The 17,891-nt window shown below is 35.2% G+C and overlaps 1 protein-coding gene across 2 annotated transcripts in view; it reads left to right on the forward strand.

The window, feature by feature from the left end:
- The first annotated feature begins 10,847 nt into the window (after positions 1-10,847).
- The window catches only part of LOC105032736 (myosin-1), a 39,244-nt gene continuing 32,200 nt past the window's right edge, over positions 10,848-17,891 (forward strand). For both annotated transcript variants that reach the window (XM_073259352.1, XM_073259351.1), the window contains exons 1-2: positions 10,848-11,079; positions 11,220-11,811. In XM_073259352.1, the coding sequence (XP_073115453.1) occupies positions 11,344-11,811 (468 nt within the window). In that variant the 5' untranslated portion in view covers positions 10,848-11,079; positions 11,220-11,343. The remainder of the gene's footprint in view (positions 11,080-11,219; positions 11,812-17,891) is intronic.

Consider the following 17,891-nt stretch of genomic DNA (forward strand, 5'->3'; position numbering starts at 1 on the left):
TTCCGCCCCTTTACCATGACCGTCCGCATCGTGCCCACCATGGCCCTGCCCCACCACTCCGCGCGACCACCACCCCCTCCCCCTAGGCCTCGACGGCCGTCTGCATGAACATAAAAGCAGCTCCCTGCCTGCAACCCCCTCTGCCTCCCCTGACCGCTGCATCCGCACCCCACAACCCCCCTCCCGACGCCACACCGCACTACCCGCTCACTGCCCCAATCGACCGACGGCCCCCTACCCTCCCTCCTCGGTCCCGACGAAGCCCCCATCTGTGCCCCTAGTTGTCCGGTACGGAAATGAAAAAAAAAAGGAGCACTAATGGAAAAAAAAAGAGGAATGAAACCGCATCTTGAAGATGCGATTTCATTTGGAAAACCGAAACCACATGCGGTTTTAATTTTAAATTTTAAATTAAATTTAAATTTAAATATTTTATTTGTATCATTTGAAACCACATGTTCAACATATATTCAAGAAGAAACCACATGCTCAACATGCGATTTCGCTACGTTGTTGCCGCCTCATCCAAACTATCGTATTTTGAGAAATAAGTCAGAAAAAGAGATATATTAAAAAATAATATTAAAAAAATAAGATTTTTTAAAAAAAATCTTAATGTATGGGATTCATTTTTTATTTAAAAATATATTATCTTAAAAATATTTTTTATTAATTATATAATTATTTAAAAATAATATATATTAAAATATTTTAAAAATTGAGACAGTACTTGACAGCAATTAATTTATCAAACGAGCCGGACAATATAGAATGCAGGTGGTTTTCATCAAAAATATTTTTAATGAAATAGTGCTGTTGATTCCTTCTTGATGGTGGTATTAGACCACTATTCAGCTTGCTTGTTTGAAAAATTTAGATACTGAAAAAGGTTAAAATCTTCCTCTACCTTGGTTATCATGATAAAATACTCACTAAAAATGACCACACCAAGCAAAGATAGAAGGAGAGGGATAGCTGCAGCCTTTACAACATGGAACAAAAAACAACCGATCACCTGTTCTTTGAATATCCATTTTCAAGGGAGGTTTGGTCGCTACTCTTATATGATCTTTATGTTGATATGTAGATTATGATGGTACAGTAGAAGCATGAATTTTAAAAATTTTACATAAAAAAATCCTAACCACCAACCCTAATCCCAAGATCCCCTTGCTTATGAACAATCATATGTATGTAAATGTATAATATTATAGAAGATATATAAGAATATCTATATCGCTAAATCCAAACTCCAATAGAGCTTCCATCAGGCGCTTAAGTATTCACTCTCCATTGGTGATCCACACAGGGTCTTGATCAAGACTTTTGCTCCTTAATCAAGTTGCTCCCATTGAATTCTTTCTCAAAGAATTCTCTTGGGTAGCACAACCCCTGGGCTTCCTTCCTCTCCTCCTAGCCTTCCTTTCTCTATCTTTTTTATCTCTTTGTCTTCCTCAATTCTCTTTCTAAGCTTTTGTCCTAAAATCGGACTTGTTCTTACTATTTTGGACTTGTCCTAATAAGGGAAGGAAGAGACTAATTGGACAATAGGGAGACCTATATAAGAAAGAAGAGATAAGGAAATGATTTTCCGATGCAGTGAATACCTGGGCGCCCATCTATTTATAGTTGAAGATCGGACGCATACAAGATTCACTCGCACCTTCTCAAACTTTATCTCGTGCCTATTCGAGACCATCTCACGCCTTATTAAGGATCTCACGTCCATCCCATGAATCTCATGCCAATCAGGAAAAACAAGACGCATGGCAAGCATCGAAAAATTAAGTGAAGAGACACTTCACGTAGAAGGACTCTTCAGAGAAAATTTTTCAATGTTTTTTCGAGGAGTCGCGAGGCTTCATAAGTGGCGCCATCTCTATCCAAGGGTTAGAATCCACTTGATAGCCATCCAATGGCCAAGATAAGAGGCACTAATTTGAATTGGCATGGAGATTTATTAGGCATGCAATAAAGTTGAGAGTCCATAATCGCTTGGACTTCCAAATGGCCCATGGAATGAACAGGCGACCAGGGTCTTCATATTTATCCAATTGTTCCGATGATATAAAAAGAATTTTAGCCGCAGAATGACTCTTTTGCATCCCCTTTTTGCCATCTATATTCTATGCCCCATGTGATTTACCGTGGAATAATTGGATAAAGATAAGGAAGGATGCCATATCTCATATGGTGCACATAATCTTTCACGCTAAGAAAGAATACTCCATGCACCGAGAGGGACCCTCTTTGGTGCATGGGAAGCCCAATATTTGGCATTAATCCCCTTAGCTTATCAAGCCTTGGGTCAACCCAATTCATACCCAAATCAAGCATGAGTTTAATTGGATTTAATTAGTCAATCTGGAATCAATTTCAAATCCAATTTGAACATGGGAGCTAGGTTTGCAATATGTGCTAGCATGTTCATTCTGCAAATATGATCTAATCCAATTAAATTTTTGATCAATTTTCTTTGTGTGTGGTACATTGGTTCCACATCTAACCAACAATAGGTCCGGATGCAAACTGACTTGATTTGATTCGAATCTAATCTAACCGATTTAGGTCCAATCGAGCTAATCTGATTTCAATAATTAGAATCTTTTTAATTAACGATTGAATTAAACTCTTTAATTCGATTAAACCTATAAAATAAGATTGACGTCTGCAACGTATCATGTCTATCTGAAGATATAAAATTTTAATAAAAATATCAAAAATATCCTTCAGTGTAATTTACGTACAATTCAATTCTTCGATCATCCCGCATCCTGAATATATTCATAAATATGAAATCATGTCAAACTCAAACATATATTCTTATTGATTCTCTATTAATCAATGATGACTCTAATGAAGCATTAAAAATTCTTTTTAATTTTTATCCTACCATGGTCAGAGACTTCCTAAGTCATCAAGAGATAAAAATGCATAGGATAATATCTCCTCTTACTAGGAGTGATCGATTCTTTATTAACCGACTCACAACTTTCATACACGCAATATGATATTCAGAATATTCTGTACATATCTTAATGCCATGCCTGCATATGAAACAAAATATGGGTTCATGTGCATAAGATTCTATGATGGTCTTAGGTCTAAAGATCACTTGCACAACTTACTTAAAGAACCATCTTTTGACATGCAAATAAGCTCCATAAGATGTTCTCAAGTCAAATTAATTCAGTGGACTCACTCTCCAATAAGCACCTGCATCATCGTATTAGTGTCTCACACAAGTGACTGTGAGATCAATCATCTTCTCCATGGAGCATACATAGGATGTGTCAGTCTTTCTAAAAATATTGATCTCCGACTCAATGATCCAATGAGTGAAAATATTTTAGATTAGAATTTTAGGTCTCATAGATATGATTCCATCATAGCCTTAAAATCATTGTCCTAATCTATGGGGTTCATCATAATCTTAACAAATATAAGATGCAGCATATAATGAAACATAAATGATTTTTATTTATTTATAAAATATCATTACATGACTCAGGAAGATTAAATAACAATCCATCAAAATATAAAATTCGATTGGCTTGTAGGGCATCATTTTTCGTGATGAGGTACCAACATCTCAAATAGCTCTATAGACTAACTGAAGACTAGAGAACTTCGTAAACCCCATCGCGAAGGGATTAGATATCTTGCTAGCCATGGGTATATAATATGGAAGGAATGAAATAAAAGATACTTCGACTTTCATATATATCTTCCTAATCCTGTGGCAAAACAAGCGAAAAAATTATTTCTATCATGGACCGAGCACATCTCCAGAATCGATATAGTTGAAATCCAAACTATCAGAAGCTTTATTACTAGGTTTCTTGGCATAGTAGGTTGCTAGTAGTGTCATTGTAAAGTTCTATATGGAACTTTAGTATCGAGCAATGGAAAGCAGTTTAGTCTCACTATCAAGTAATAAGATGAGTTCAGGAAGATCTTGCTACTGCTAACTTATTCCATCTCTACTTCTAAACTAGATCTATACTTAAGCTTAGCTAGCAATCATGCAAACATTAAGTTTGTCATAGTGGGGCCCCACATGTTTTTTTTTTAGAAGAAATATCTAGTCCAGTATGGAATCTTATGGAGCCTGTAAGGAACCTATTGTAGTGGTTCTTCTACATACTATCGAAGAGAATCAATGATGGGTTTCAAAGTCCAAGAATGCTAGATATGCAACTTTCTTGCTCTCCCATCTCTATACATTGTCTTGGTTTCATGTCTTCAGCTTTGAGGTTAGTACTTTCCTCAATGTTATCATCCATTGGCAACTACGGAGTTTTCTTCCTCAATCCCTCTGTAAATTTGTAGTTGCCTATCTTTGTAGCTATAATCTTTTGTACATTCTACTACGAGTAAATAATGGAGGCTTGCCCTTTTTTTCATCAAAAAAATCTTTTGCTTTTTCTTATCCAATACTTTGCCAAGGAATCAACAAGGATACAATTGTAACAAGATTGGAACTTCTAGAGTGGGATCAGGACACAAATTTGATAGAATCTATTGTCATAGAATTTGATTGCAAGAATCAGATTACTAGGAGATTTTAAAGGCTAGGACTGATTAAATAAGATTAAAAAATGCAGCTGTTCATGGACAGAAGTTTATTGATACTTTTGTATATAGCACAGTATAGATTAAGACAAGATAATTATTATAATCACTATTTAAGGTGTTGAGACAATGAGTTATCCAATATCAAAAGGGAAAGAAGACATTTAGTTTACATTAGCAACATCCTTCTTTTCTCTATTTGTTAGCTAATCAGCTAATCAACTATATGGTTTGCCTACTTATAAGTGCGTAGTGACTTGAACTCTTTAAAATTCTAGGTCAAATATATTTAAGACCAAAGGCTAAATCATTCAAGGGCTTCCTTCACCTCTTCTAAATAAGGGTCACTATGTTATGGAGACTTTGGATCAAAAGCAATTTATATCTATTAAGGTCAGGGATCGATCAGTTATAAGCCCTTATACTCTGGCAAAGTTAAAAGTTTCTAAACAATTACTTCCATATGAAGGCTGCAAGTTTTTGTGGACTCCACATGAAATATATTGAAGGAAAGATTGTCTATAAATCTAAATGTTAACCTAAAATCAATCACAATTTATATCTATTATGGTCAAGAAACAGTTAATAATAAGCTCTTATGCTCTAACAAAATTACTTAAAAGTTTCCGAATGATAAATTTTGCATGAAGCTTGCAAATTTTGTGGTTCATATAAATATTTCAAAAAAAAGATTGTTTATAAATCTTTATGTGAACTTAAAATGGCTTTTTCAACATAAGTATATATTGCCTTCTCTAAAAGGAACATGTTTTAAAGAAAAATTATTTATAGATCCCTTTTTCAGTACAAAATTATGTAAAAAAAGATAATAAATTTAATAGAAAGACTACAAAATTTTATAGCTTCTTTATTGAATACAAAATTTATACATAAAGAATAAATGGTTGATATATCTCATGTCAATGCCATTCAAATATAAGTTGCAACTGGAAATACTATAAAATTAGAACTGTAATTGCAAATTATTTCTATTTGATTGCTTGTAATTGAAAACTACAAATGCACACACAATTATTATATTGTTTGATATTTAAAGTAGTATAATAAATCTGCGATTAGATGAGATGATCTCTTCAAAACAACAAACTATTTAGTTTTCTATTATGATATAATAATAAATATTATTGGAATTATAACAATAGTCATCATACTAATTATGCTCTTATAAAATCTGATACTATTGTTATCTGATATATTGTCCTAACCATAAATTTATATTTGTAAAATATGTTATTGTAGTAGATAATATTATTATATAATAGTTGTTATCATATAATAATAATTATTATAATGTTACACATACATTGTAAGAAGAATCATTATAAAACAATCATAATGTAGATAAGTATATTATGGTTGTAATAGTAACTATATTATTAAAAATTATTAAAACATCATTATTAGAACAATAAATATCATAGTAGTATATTTCTTTAGTCATAGTATAACAAATATTATATCATTTTTATATTAATCTTAGTAGAATATTAATATTATTAGTAGATTATAGAAATAACTAGTGTACTAGTAGAATTATAATATCCATTTGATATTATAATAATTATATACTATTATGAAATAAAAATAATATCCTTATTGTATTTATTAAAATAATTATGTATATTTAATATAAAAATGATAAAAAAAAATTTAATGGTTGAAGAGTGCTCATGAGTTGAGGTTCGCTTCTAATTGCAACAAATATTATATTGGAAACTACAATAAATTTTTGCTATGATTCTAATTTTAATATTTGGATTCTTTTTGTTATCCAAATTTTTGAACTTGAGGGTAAGATTTTTAAATCTCGATGCATCACTTATTTTAATGAGTGGCTAACATTGAGATGAACTAAGTTATCAATTTATCTTGATCAATAAGGTAGTTTGAGAAAATTTAGAGAACACCAAGTTATTCCAAAATCTTGGCCTACACTTTTAGATCAAGGTTTTAGAATCACAATCAATATGAAAAATTTGAGATCAAAAACTATATTTAAACATTGATAGAGATTTATTAGCTAAAAATATATTTAATAAAAAAATAAAAAATATAAATTAATATGAATATACTGTATCGGTTGATATGTCAAATTTATCACTAATACCAATTAGATAATAAGACCAAAATTTTAATGTATATCATATCCGAGGATGTTTGATATTGATGTATATTGGATCTCGATGGAGATAAAAACCTTGCTTATGGGTCAAGTTTCAATCTCAATCTTCAATATGGAATTAAAAAATTTGTTAGTATATTTTCTTCATATGCACTTAAAAGGTTTCAAGCTCGAGTGCACCCTAATCTGTTATTCAATTATTTTGATTCTACAATAGACTATGCTAACCCCTAGCAATTGCAACCTCCCATATAGAAGGATGTTTCAAGTCCGAATCTCAATGAAAGGGATTTAGGGCATATTTGGTTCGGGAGAGTTGGATTTTAAAATGGGTATAAGAATGAGTGATTCACATTCTAATTGTCCCATTCCATTTCTAATTTTTGAAGAAATAGAAAATCTCTAATCTCCCAAAATCTAATTTAGACTCTTATCTAGTATTTAAATTCTATTTCAATTCTAGTTTCAACTCCAGTCACAAACCAATAATATTGAAAAATATGGCTGACATGGCATATAAATCACCTCTCTATTATTGATTGACATGTGACTAGTAAATTTATAAAGATTTGAATTCTGGACAATTAGATCTTTGCTATTAAGAGAAATTCAGAAATGAAAAGATTATTATGGCAGATTTAATTCAAAATAAAGAAAGAAATTGATTGCTCATAAGAGAAAAGTTACGTCTCAATCCTTGATTTTTATAACGGATTCTTACTCCGTACCTATATAAGGACTGCAAAAGGGATAGACTTTGAAGGGGAAAGACTCCCACAACAATAGTAGGGGAAAGGTACCAGCTACGGCAAGCCTATAAACTACGGCAACCGCAAGCATACCAGCTACGGTCCAAGGACCGCATGCTTATAAGCTATGGCAACTGCAAGCATACCAGCTACGGCCCAAAGGCTGCAAGCCTATAAGCTACGGTATGTACGCAGCCAAAGCGGACAATACTTTTTGCTGAGATGAGTCCTCTGTTCGTATGAGCCCTAGAGTCCTTTGACCACAACAATAGCGCTAGAAGAAGGGTCCTCCAATAAGACAGAGTCCCCCTGATTAGGGGGGTTACTATTATGGGGGATTTAGTCCCACATCGATTGTAAGTCAGGAGTACTCTTATCTTATATAAGATAGAAGATCCTTTCTCCCTCAAGTGGCGCCTTTTGGGTCAAAGCCCAGGAGACAAAGTTGTGAGGTCCGGTAGCCGCAAGCATACTAGTTACGGTCAAAATGTCGTAAGCCTATAAGCTACAGCAACCGTAAGCATACTAGCTATGGTCTAAAGACTGCAAGCTTATAAGTTACGGTATGCATGTGGCCAAAGCGAACAATATCTTTTGTTGGAATGAGCCCTCCATTCGTATGAGCCTCGGAGTCTCTTAATCACAACAATGGCCATTCTGTTTTTTATTCCAACCCATTCCGATTCCATTTCTATTCATGGACCAGATGCACCATTAGTTTGGCAAATTTTAAGCAAAGAATGGGCTGGGAAACTTATTTGCTTGTTTGGCGCATGGCACACAGTTATGACAGACAAACTGTTCACGCCAATCACCCAACAACCTGGCCTTGTTGACCCAAAAGAAAGAAGATCATGATTGGCACTTTCTAAAGCGCACGCTGCTATCATGATGGCAGGTTCAAAAAAATGCCTAAACTCTGCCCTGTTTCCTTTTGCTTGCGAGTGTGGGTAGTTGGTTAATCACGTCTAGATTTCCTTTTTCTTGGACCACCACCTCATCAATGTTAATTCTATAGCCAATATCATATGATTAGCTGTGAGAAACCATTTCCTTAATGATGATACTCTTTACATATGATTGGACATGAATCACTCCACTCCTCACCATTGCTAATAGAACATTTGATGTGTGGTATTACTAAGCTGCAAGACCAACCTCTTCAGACCCAGGCCGGCATGGATTGGAAAGTATCTATCTTCTATGATAACCATCCATTTAAGCACGCAAATGGGAATACGATGCACTAGTTTAAAAGAAATTAAAGAAAATAGTTATTAATTTTTCTGCAATCTCCAGAAGTTTTTAGTGCCCTTTCAATTTTTAGATGGGTCTTGGTACTTGAAATCAAGAGCTAATATACTACAAACTTCTTCACAAAACAATGGGTTATTAACAAAATGGGCACTGACTAAGGTGTCACAACAATGCCTCCCATTTTCCTAGCAGCAGAGGGATAGTGCTGATAATAGGATTGACGGTTACCTGATGTTAAAACAGGCAATGTCATTGAATTGGGTAAGAGTGAAGCCCATTGATAAGGTGAGTGGGAGCACGTTGTTACTATGATTACATTAGGAAAAGTAATATAAAAGAAAGCCTCCACTTCCCAACTGCTCTTCAACCCCAAGAGCTGATAGTTTTTAAATCAACTGATGCCAGGTCAAGCTTAATTAGATACTGGAAATGGGTTGGATCCAAACTATGACGTTCTGACAATATTTTAGACAGGACAAGTTTTGGCAGCGGATATCCTCCCGTTATACTTTATTTTGTACTTGTCCATATCATAAGACATTGGCGTATACATTGCTCTTATTTTGACTGCAAATAATATGAAAGTTTTTTAACCAAGTTGTAAAGCTATTCGTTCTCTATGTTTAAGAGTATTGGTTATTGAATACTAAAATTATACTATTGCATGAATGAAACACACTGAGTTCATGGATTTTTGTCCATGCCTTGGCGATGGTCTAGATCTGTGAAGAAAGCAAAAAATCTAGAGATGCAACATGAATGGCCAAATTAGGCATTTGTCGACAGTATGAACATGCAAGTCATGCATTCCTTGGATAATAAATTTGTTTTAGAGGCTTGTGCTAAACAAAACTTAATGGTCTTTGAAGCTATGAACAGCACATAATTGCCTTGTGCAAAGTACCAAAGATCATATATAAGGATCAACTCGACTATTTGAGTGACACATTCGCATTATAGGATCATTTAGTTTTTTTATCATCAAATTGATCCAAAGGGCATAAAACTATCTCAATATGGCTCGTCCAATTAAGTTTCTTATAAGTTCCTTGACCTATTGATAAAAGCTTGAAAGAGCTTCCAATTCAAGGAAACTATAATATGTTTTCAATCTTAAAGAAGTTTGATTCATCAATTTTTCATTGCATACCACCACATAATTCAAAGGACTCGCCTCTACCACTTACTCTGAGGAGTTGACATCTCAATATCTTTTATTAATCATCATAGATAGAGAGTTTAAAGTTGGCGTACATGATATGCAAGTCTTGAATAGCTTGCTAATGGATGTCTGGCACATCATCTCATAAAAGAAATTTTTTTTTATTTTTTTCGATAGTATTTGATTATTAGAAATAAGATGGAATAAGAGCTTATTCTATCTTACTCCCCCAAACAAACTATGAAATGATAGTGAGGTTCGTGGATTTTATAATTTTGATCAAAGATGCATTAATTGCATCTTATTCTCTTCCATCTGATTTAAACTATGGAATAGTTTATTCTAGAAAAATGATGAGAAATAATTTTACTTTATTGTAGTTTAAGGAATAACAATATATAATTCCGATGAGTCCCGTAAATTTTCAATCAAATACAAAATTAAAATAGAGATGATGAATGAATATTTTAAAAAACTAATATTTTTATTTAAAAAATATCAAAATAATTGTCAAACACTATCTCCAACAACAAAGCATTTCAAATCACATAAGATGGCATTAGTGGCACATGCAATATATTATATATATTTGTATTAGGCTTTTTAAAAATGAAGCAGTTAAGCATTTTAAACTGAAGGATGGTGACGGAGTGCTTCGGAGGGTAAATTGGTCATTTCCAACGTGTTATTCGTTGTGCGGAAGTTGGAGATGCACTGGAACCCCTAACATCAAACGGTCTGAACGGAGCTCGTTAAGAACGTGACCATATAAAGTGCCCTCCCATTTCCTCCAAATTAACAAAACTATCCCCTCATGGGCAAAGCGACAACACGTCTTAAGATACAGAGTGGCTCCCATGTAATTTCTTCTGATTTGAAGGTCTTTTTGATCTGGTAGGAGTTTTTCTCTTTAATAAATAAAAAAAATTGGAGATCTAATTAAAACGGGCGACGATGGGTCCCCTCTTCGAAAATTTGAATTTCCGGCGAAGCAAGCCCTAATTTTCCTTCCAAGGGAGCGCTATCTAGTCCCTACCTCCAACGAACGGCAGAAATTAGGGTCAGGCTTTCGATTTTGGGTCGGTGTCACCTCCATTACGCTCTCCTCTCTTCATATGAGAAGCTTTCTTCTGCAGCCTTTCTCCAAAGATTGCCGCTTTTTAGTCTCTTTGCCGATTCCAATCATTACTCAGGTTCTTTGCGATTTAGAATTTTAATTTGATATTTGATTTTTTTTTTTTTGTTTGCAGCGCGGAAACTGTAAGACGTTACTACTTTCATTTTTTAACTCTGATCATGGAGAAAAGATTTCTTTTCCCCTTTGGAACTGCAGGAAATTTGCTTTTTTGCGTGGAATATTGGAGATACTTGAGGAAAGATTCGGTTTTGATGATGCTTGATTGAAGAATTTGGGGGTTTTCCTATTAGTGCTGTGAATTAGGGGCTTTAGAGTCACGATGTCAGCTGCCATGGTGGCTCGGAGCTCGCTGGAGGTAATGCTTGACACCATCAGGCAGATGGATGAGCAGCCAAAAGATGCACCACCGGCATTGCCTGTTCGTCCCACTTCAAGAGGCCGGCTGCCCTCATCGAAAAGGTCACTGACCGTCAATTTTAAGCTCGAAAGTGGTGCACCCAAAATTTTGTTCAAGGACTCTGTAAAGAAGGAAGAGAACATAAAGCACCAGCCTTTGATGGAAGATAAGGGGGTGCTGTTCAAAAGTGGGATTTTTGGAAGCAAGTGGATCGCAAAGGTGGAACAGCCAGAAGAGTCTCCATATGCTAAGATGCCAGAGTTAGAGAGCTGCGAGGAAAGAGCGGATCAATCTAATAGTTTAGACTCTTCTGCTGCACTCTCGCCTATGGCAACTTCACTGGAAGAGAAGTTTGGGTGGGGGGACACCATTGATTGTGTCCTAAAGAAGGTAACAAGGCTTAAATTTCATATTTTTTTTGGTGTATTTTCTTTGTATATACTAGATAGTGGTTAATTCTGTCTTTTCGTTGGAAGAAAAGGTTCTGCACGGATAGTTTATTATGTTAGTAAACATGAATATGAAAGCATGGTGGCCTTGTGGGAGTTTTCATGGAGTAAATTAACTTCTACAATATTAGTATTTGCGGGCATTAAAACATTACTGATGTTACTTTAGCTCTGAACGTAATATTACTGTTTCTGTTTGCTTATATCATTTATTTCAAGTATTAAACAATGTTGGAAGTAACATACATCTGATAGTTCTATAATTGCCATACTGCCAATATGTAAGTATGTTGAAATCTTCTACGTGGCACATGCCACCTACTCTCTAGCCTTCCTCCCACACTTGCTTTGGGCTGCTATTTTCCACATTTACCTGGTTTACTGGTTTGCTTGGTTCAGATTCAGAGCCATTTCACATACTTCACTTATTTTGAATGAATAGTTTCACTTGGAGTAAGGGGAAAAAAAATCCTTTTCCTTAATTTGTAGTATTTTAAAATAAAAAAAATTATTATCTTCAGTCGAAGTTTTATCATTAGCATGATTTTTATCCATCAATATAGTGGGATGTACTACATCTTGAGATAACATCTTTATTTGATGGCTAGTCTCAAGTAAAATTAAGATGTCCCTTAAATCTTTGCCTAAAACTTACAGTAGTGATGATTGATCATTTGGTCTACCTTGAGTAGTCACATGCTTATCTGAGGATAAACTCAATTTTGAGATAAATATTTTAATCTGTGAATCCTTTGCAACTATTGGCGGCATTGAAGAATTGCAACTTACCAAGAGCTTGGTGTCTGTCTATTAAAGAGCTTGGTTGCAAAGGATTCATATGTTTCAACTCTAGTCTTCTAAAGCTAATTGCCAAGTAATAATTTGGATCAAGGGTGATTACATCTTTTTTCCCTTCCATAACCTTGTGTGAAAACTGAGTACATCAAGCTTTCTTGCATTGCTTCCAATTTGCCTCAGTGCAGAAACATTGAAACTTATATCTGCACTTTGTTAACTGAAGTTCCTTTAAATTGTTTACTTCTGGAATATTAGTGGAACTGTGATTTGGTACAACTCAATGATATGTCTTAGAATCTACCCAAAACATCTATCTTTCTCTATCTATATCTGTCTATCTATCTATGCATATATCTATCTATGGGCACAGTATAGGCACACACACATATACATATGTATCACTTGTATATATCATCAGCAAAATTGCCTTTAAAGAGAAGCATCAGTCAAGTGATTGTTCTTGTTAAGACTATAGGTTACATTTGGAGGGCTAATGTTAGGTTGAGGTTGGAATTAGAAATGGGGTTGAGTCTGGTCATATTTTCTCTTGTAATCAGATTATGCTTAAGTCTTCAGAATTATTTTGATTTATTTTTTCCCTCCTTCTTGAACAAAGGTTTGGTAGGGTACCTTTAATGGTGCATTATTTTCAGTAAGTTCAGGTTAGAACATGATATGAGGGTGACTTACAATGTTTATCATGAGATACTTTAATCCTATCATTCTTACAAGTTGACTTCCTGCTCTTTCTAATTGATAGGTTTGAAAATTAATTTTAAACATACATCCGAAAAGGAGAGGCATACATACATATGTATACACACATATATACATGTGTGTGTGTGTGCGTGCATGCGTGCGTGCATGGGTGTATGCATGCATGTATATATGTATGCATGTATGTATGTGCGTGTATATGTATGTATGTATGTATGTGTGTGTGTGTGTGGGGGCATGTATGTATATATGTGTGCATGCATGTGTGTGTGTATTAAATCTTAATAAATTGGTTAGCACCTTGAAAACTAATTTAAACTTGACTCTCTATAAAATTATTTGCAATCTATCATTTTTAGAGGGCATTATTGGAAATTTGTAACTTAATCACACTATTTCATTTTGAGGGTCAATATTGAAGTTGTCCTATGATGACTTGGTAGATTTGCAAAAGCTCCTTGTGAGGTTCATTCATAAAGGGCTTTGAATAGGAGAAATTTTCTTGAGGGAGGTTATCTTAGGAGTAACAACTGTGTGGCCCTTGGAATGTTAGTTTACTTTCTTGATCGGTCCTGACAAGTTCTTTAGAAATGAACTCAGTATTTATAATAAACAGGCCACTAAGTGCAGTATATATTTCTTAAGACATCCCGAAGTTAGTCATGCAATATTGCAGAGATGACTTATTAAGTCATTAGGTGAGAGAAAATCTTAAGTTGATTCGATTCCATTCTTTGTTGGTGAACATGTCATTGAAAATCAAATGTTTAGTTGAGATGAACTTAATGCTTTGGAGATTAAGATTGTTGTTGTGAGAGAGAGGCTTCCGATTTGTGCTATGGAGATTCCACCGCATGGTAGGCTCAATAATGTTGGTCCGAGTAGTGACAAAACACACCATGAACAACGCACCAACAAGTTGGATATCCATGTTGGCACTTTGGAAGCATTATAAACTAGGGAGTTGCCATGACAATAATATTGGTAAGAAAGTGGATGCAAGATATCACCTTGGAGACTGATAATCAAGAGATTAACTTCCAACAGTCTAACACTTTGTTGGACCAGAAAAAGAGAGGATGCAAAAAATCTTAAAGGGATCACACAGTGAAACTAGGCCAGATCAAAGTTCTTACAAGTTAAGAAATGCGAATGATAGAGAATAAGTTCTTTTTGAAGGTTAATGGGGTGGGGGTGGTGGGGGGTGCTTTTAGTCAACATGCAGTACAACAGGGTTGGGATGATTCAAAGTTTACCGAATTGGTACTAGGGTTTGTACAACCAGTGATCGGTTTGGTACAGTACTAGTATGTATCATACCAAGCTAGGGTATATCGAACTTGGAGAAAGAGAGGAAGAGGGAGAGAGGGTGGAGAAGGAGGAGGAGAGAGAGGAGGGAGGGAGAGGGGGGGCTTACAGAGAGGAGGGAGAGGAAGGAGGGAGGGAGAGAGGGGGGAGAGAGAGGGAGAGTGGCTCAAGGAGAGGGGGAAGCAAGAGAAGGAAAGGAAGGGATGGAGGGGGGAGAGAAAGAGATGGGGCTTACCTTGGTACCAATCAGTGTCGATCAACATCCAAGAAGGAGGAAAGATAGAGTGAGCAAGCCAGAAGAAAGAGCAAGTGCTCTTTAGAATCTTTGGCTGCATGCAAAAGGTGAACTATAAGCCAAACAGAATTACCCAATCATCTTGATTTGGTGTTGGTTTGGTTGGCTGCGAGCTGCACTGCATGGTTTGGGTTAGTTTGGTGAATGTTGTTCAAAACGAATGAAATAAACATAACATGACCTCAATGAAAACCAAGAAAAAATGTTGAAAAGGTAAAATAGTAAGAATAAGTTAAAATAGGTGAGAAAAGGCTTGATAATGAATTTTGGGAAATTAAAGGAGATATGGAGGTAGTTTGAAGACAATTTGAATTTGAAAAACAATAAGACCTTTGTAAAGAATGTTGACCCATCAAGAATGGGACAATATTGACCAATTGGACCACTTTTTGGTAAGAAAGGAAACACATCTTTTTATGTGCGGTGTGGTGTCATGAACTTGCATGCCAGAAGAGAATATAAGGAAATTGAATTTTTTTTTAAATGTTCAGTGATTTGTGGAAAAAGAGCCATAAAAGATAATATTTTTTATTTTTCATGAATATAGCTCTTTAAATAGACTAAAATGGAATAGCTACTATGGTAGTTTTACAATTGTATCTACACACATATAAAAGCTAAATAATTGTATCTAACAATAGGATAAATTTGATTTTAAAATCTATAATAATCACTACCATAATAGCTATGATATTTATGACCATAATAGCCATGATATTCTGACTATAATAGTCATGATATCTGATCTTGGAATCCTTGAGGTTATACTTACCATAGTAGTCATAATCTTGACAACTCATTATGATATTCACTTATCTTCCAACACTCTCCCTCAAGTCGATGCGTAAATGTCAAGTAAGCCCAACTTACCAATGAGAAAATTGAAAAGATGAGAGGACGGCCCTTTGATAAGTAAGTCGGCCGCTTGTTACGAAGTGAAAACAAACAGCATGCAAATAACTCCAGCTTCAAGCTTCTCCTTGATAAAGTGTTGGTCAACCTCCACATGTTTGGTGCAGTCATGTTGAATTGAATTATGGGCAATACTGATTGCAGCCTTATTATCACAGTACAACTTCATTGAAAAATTTACGAAAAGATGTAATTCACCTAGAATTCACTGTAGCCAAAGTAACTTACACTATTTGCCATGGCTCTATATTTGGCTTTAGCACTGTCCTAGATACAACATTTTACTTCTTGCTCCTCCAAATAACCAGATTCTCCTAAACATAAGTATAGTGGCCAGTGGTGGATTTCCGATCGGTTGAAGAATCTGCCCAATCAGCATCCGTAAAAGTCTCTATATTCCTCTGAGAATGTTTCTGAAAAAACAAATCCTTTTCAGGAAAACTCTTCAAGTACCACAAGATCTTATAAACTGCATCAAGATGTGCTTTTTGAGGAGAATGCATAAACTGACTTACTCTACTCACAGCAAATACAATGTCAGGTCTTGTGTGAGATAAATAAATCAGCTTCTCCACTAGTCTCTGATATCTCGAAGTGTCCATCGTCTCATCTTTTTCACTATCCCCCAATTTGATATTGGAGTCAATGGGATATCTGCGGGTCTACACCCACTCATTCCAATTTCTTTGAGGAGATCAACAATGTACTTCCTCTGATTCACAACTAACCCTTTCTGAGAGCGAGCAACTTTTATTCTAAGAAAATATTTGACTAGCCCTAACTCTTTGATTTCAAACTCCTTAGCCAAGCTACTCTTTCATTGTTCTATCTCAGCAACATCATCACCAGTTAGGATGATATCATCCACATACACAATGAGAACAGTAATCTTCTTGCTCTCTCCATGCTTATAGAACATAGTATGGTCTGATTGTGCTTGGAAATATCTCTGATTTTTCACCGATCTATGAATTTGTCGAACCAGGGCCTTGGAGATTATTTAAGGCCATATAAAGATTTTTTGACTTTACAAACTCGGGATCCAAACTCTGTAGCAAGTCAGGAGGTGCAGTCATATAAACTTCCTCTTCCAAATCCCCATTCAAGAATGCATTTTTAATGTCCAGCTGCTGTAATGGCCAATCGAGGTTAATAGCTAGTGAGAACAACACTCTGATAGTGTTTAGTTTGGCCACAGGTGCAAAGATCTCCATATAGTCAATACCATAGGTTTGTGTAAACCTCTTTGCCACTAATCTTGCCTTATATCTTTTAAGAGAGCCATCAGATTTGTATTTAACAGTGAGCACCCACTTACATCCCACTATCTTCTTTCCTTTAGAAAGATTCACTACTTTCCAAGTCCTGTTCTTCTCAAGTGCTCGCATCTCTTCTAACATGGCTTTCCTCCACTCTGGAATTCGTAGAGCATCCTGTACAGTTGTTGGAATCTCCACAAGAGAAAGGTGAGAGGAAAAAGCTGAAAAAGATGGTGATAGATTAGTATAGGACACATATTTGGACATTGGATATTTAGTACATGCTTTAATATCCTTACAAACAGCAATGAAAAGATTTAATTCATTGGATACAATTGGAGAATTCGAATTGGAATCAGAATTGGAATTAGAATTACCTGAAGAATCTCGATCTAGCTTCGGCTCAAACTCATGACCATAAAGAGAAGCTTCGGATTTCTTTCTTTGAAGAATATTCTTTCTAAAGTAGACTTTTCCAAAGTGTATGTCTATGTTTACTTCTCTTTCATTCTGATCATGAATATGTGGTGGGACCACAGGTGAACCTTCAAGTTCTTCATCATTTAAAACATTTAAAGGGTTTTTATCAATGTTTGTTGCAGAATTTTCACTTTCAGCATCATTTTGCTGATTTGGGTTTTTATTTTCAGCAATAATTTCATTCTCGGATGCAAGTGTAGGGACATCCACATGATGGGGAACAAAGGAAAAAATGAATTCATTTTCAAATAT

This window comes from Elaeis guineensis, chromosome 6 (genome assembly GCF_000442705.2).
Source record: "Elaeis guineensis isolate ETL-2024a chromosome 6, EG11, whole genome shotgun sequence".
Taxonomy (NCBI): domain Eukaryota; kingdom Viridiplantae; phylum Streptophyta; class Magnoliopsida; order Arecales; family Arecaceae; genus Elaeis; species Elaeis guineensis.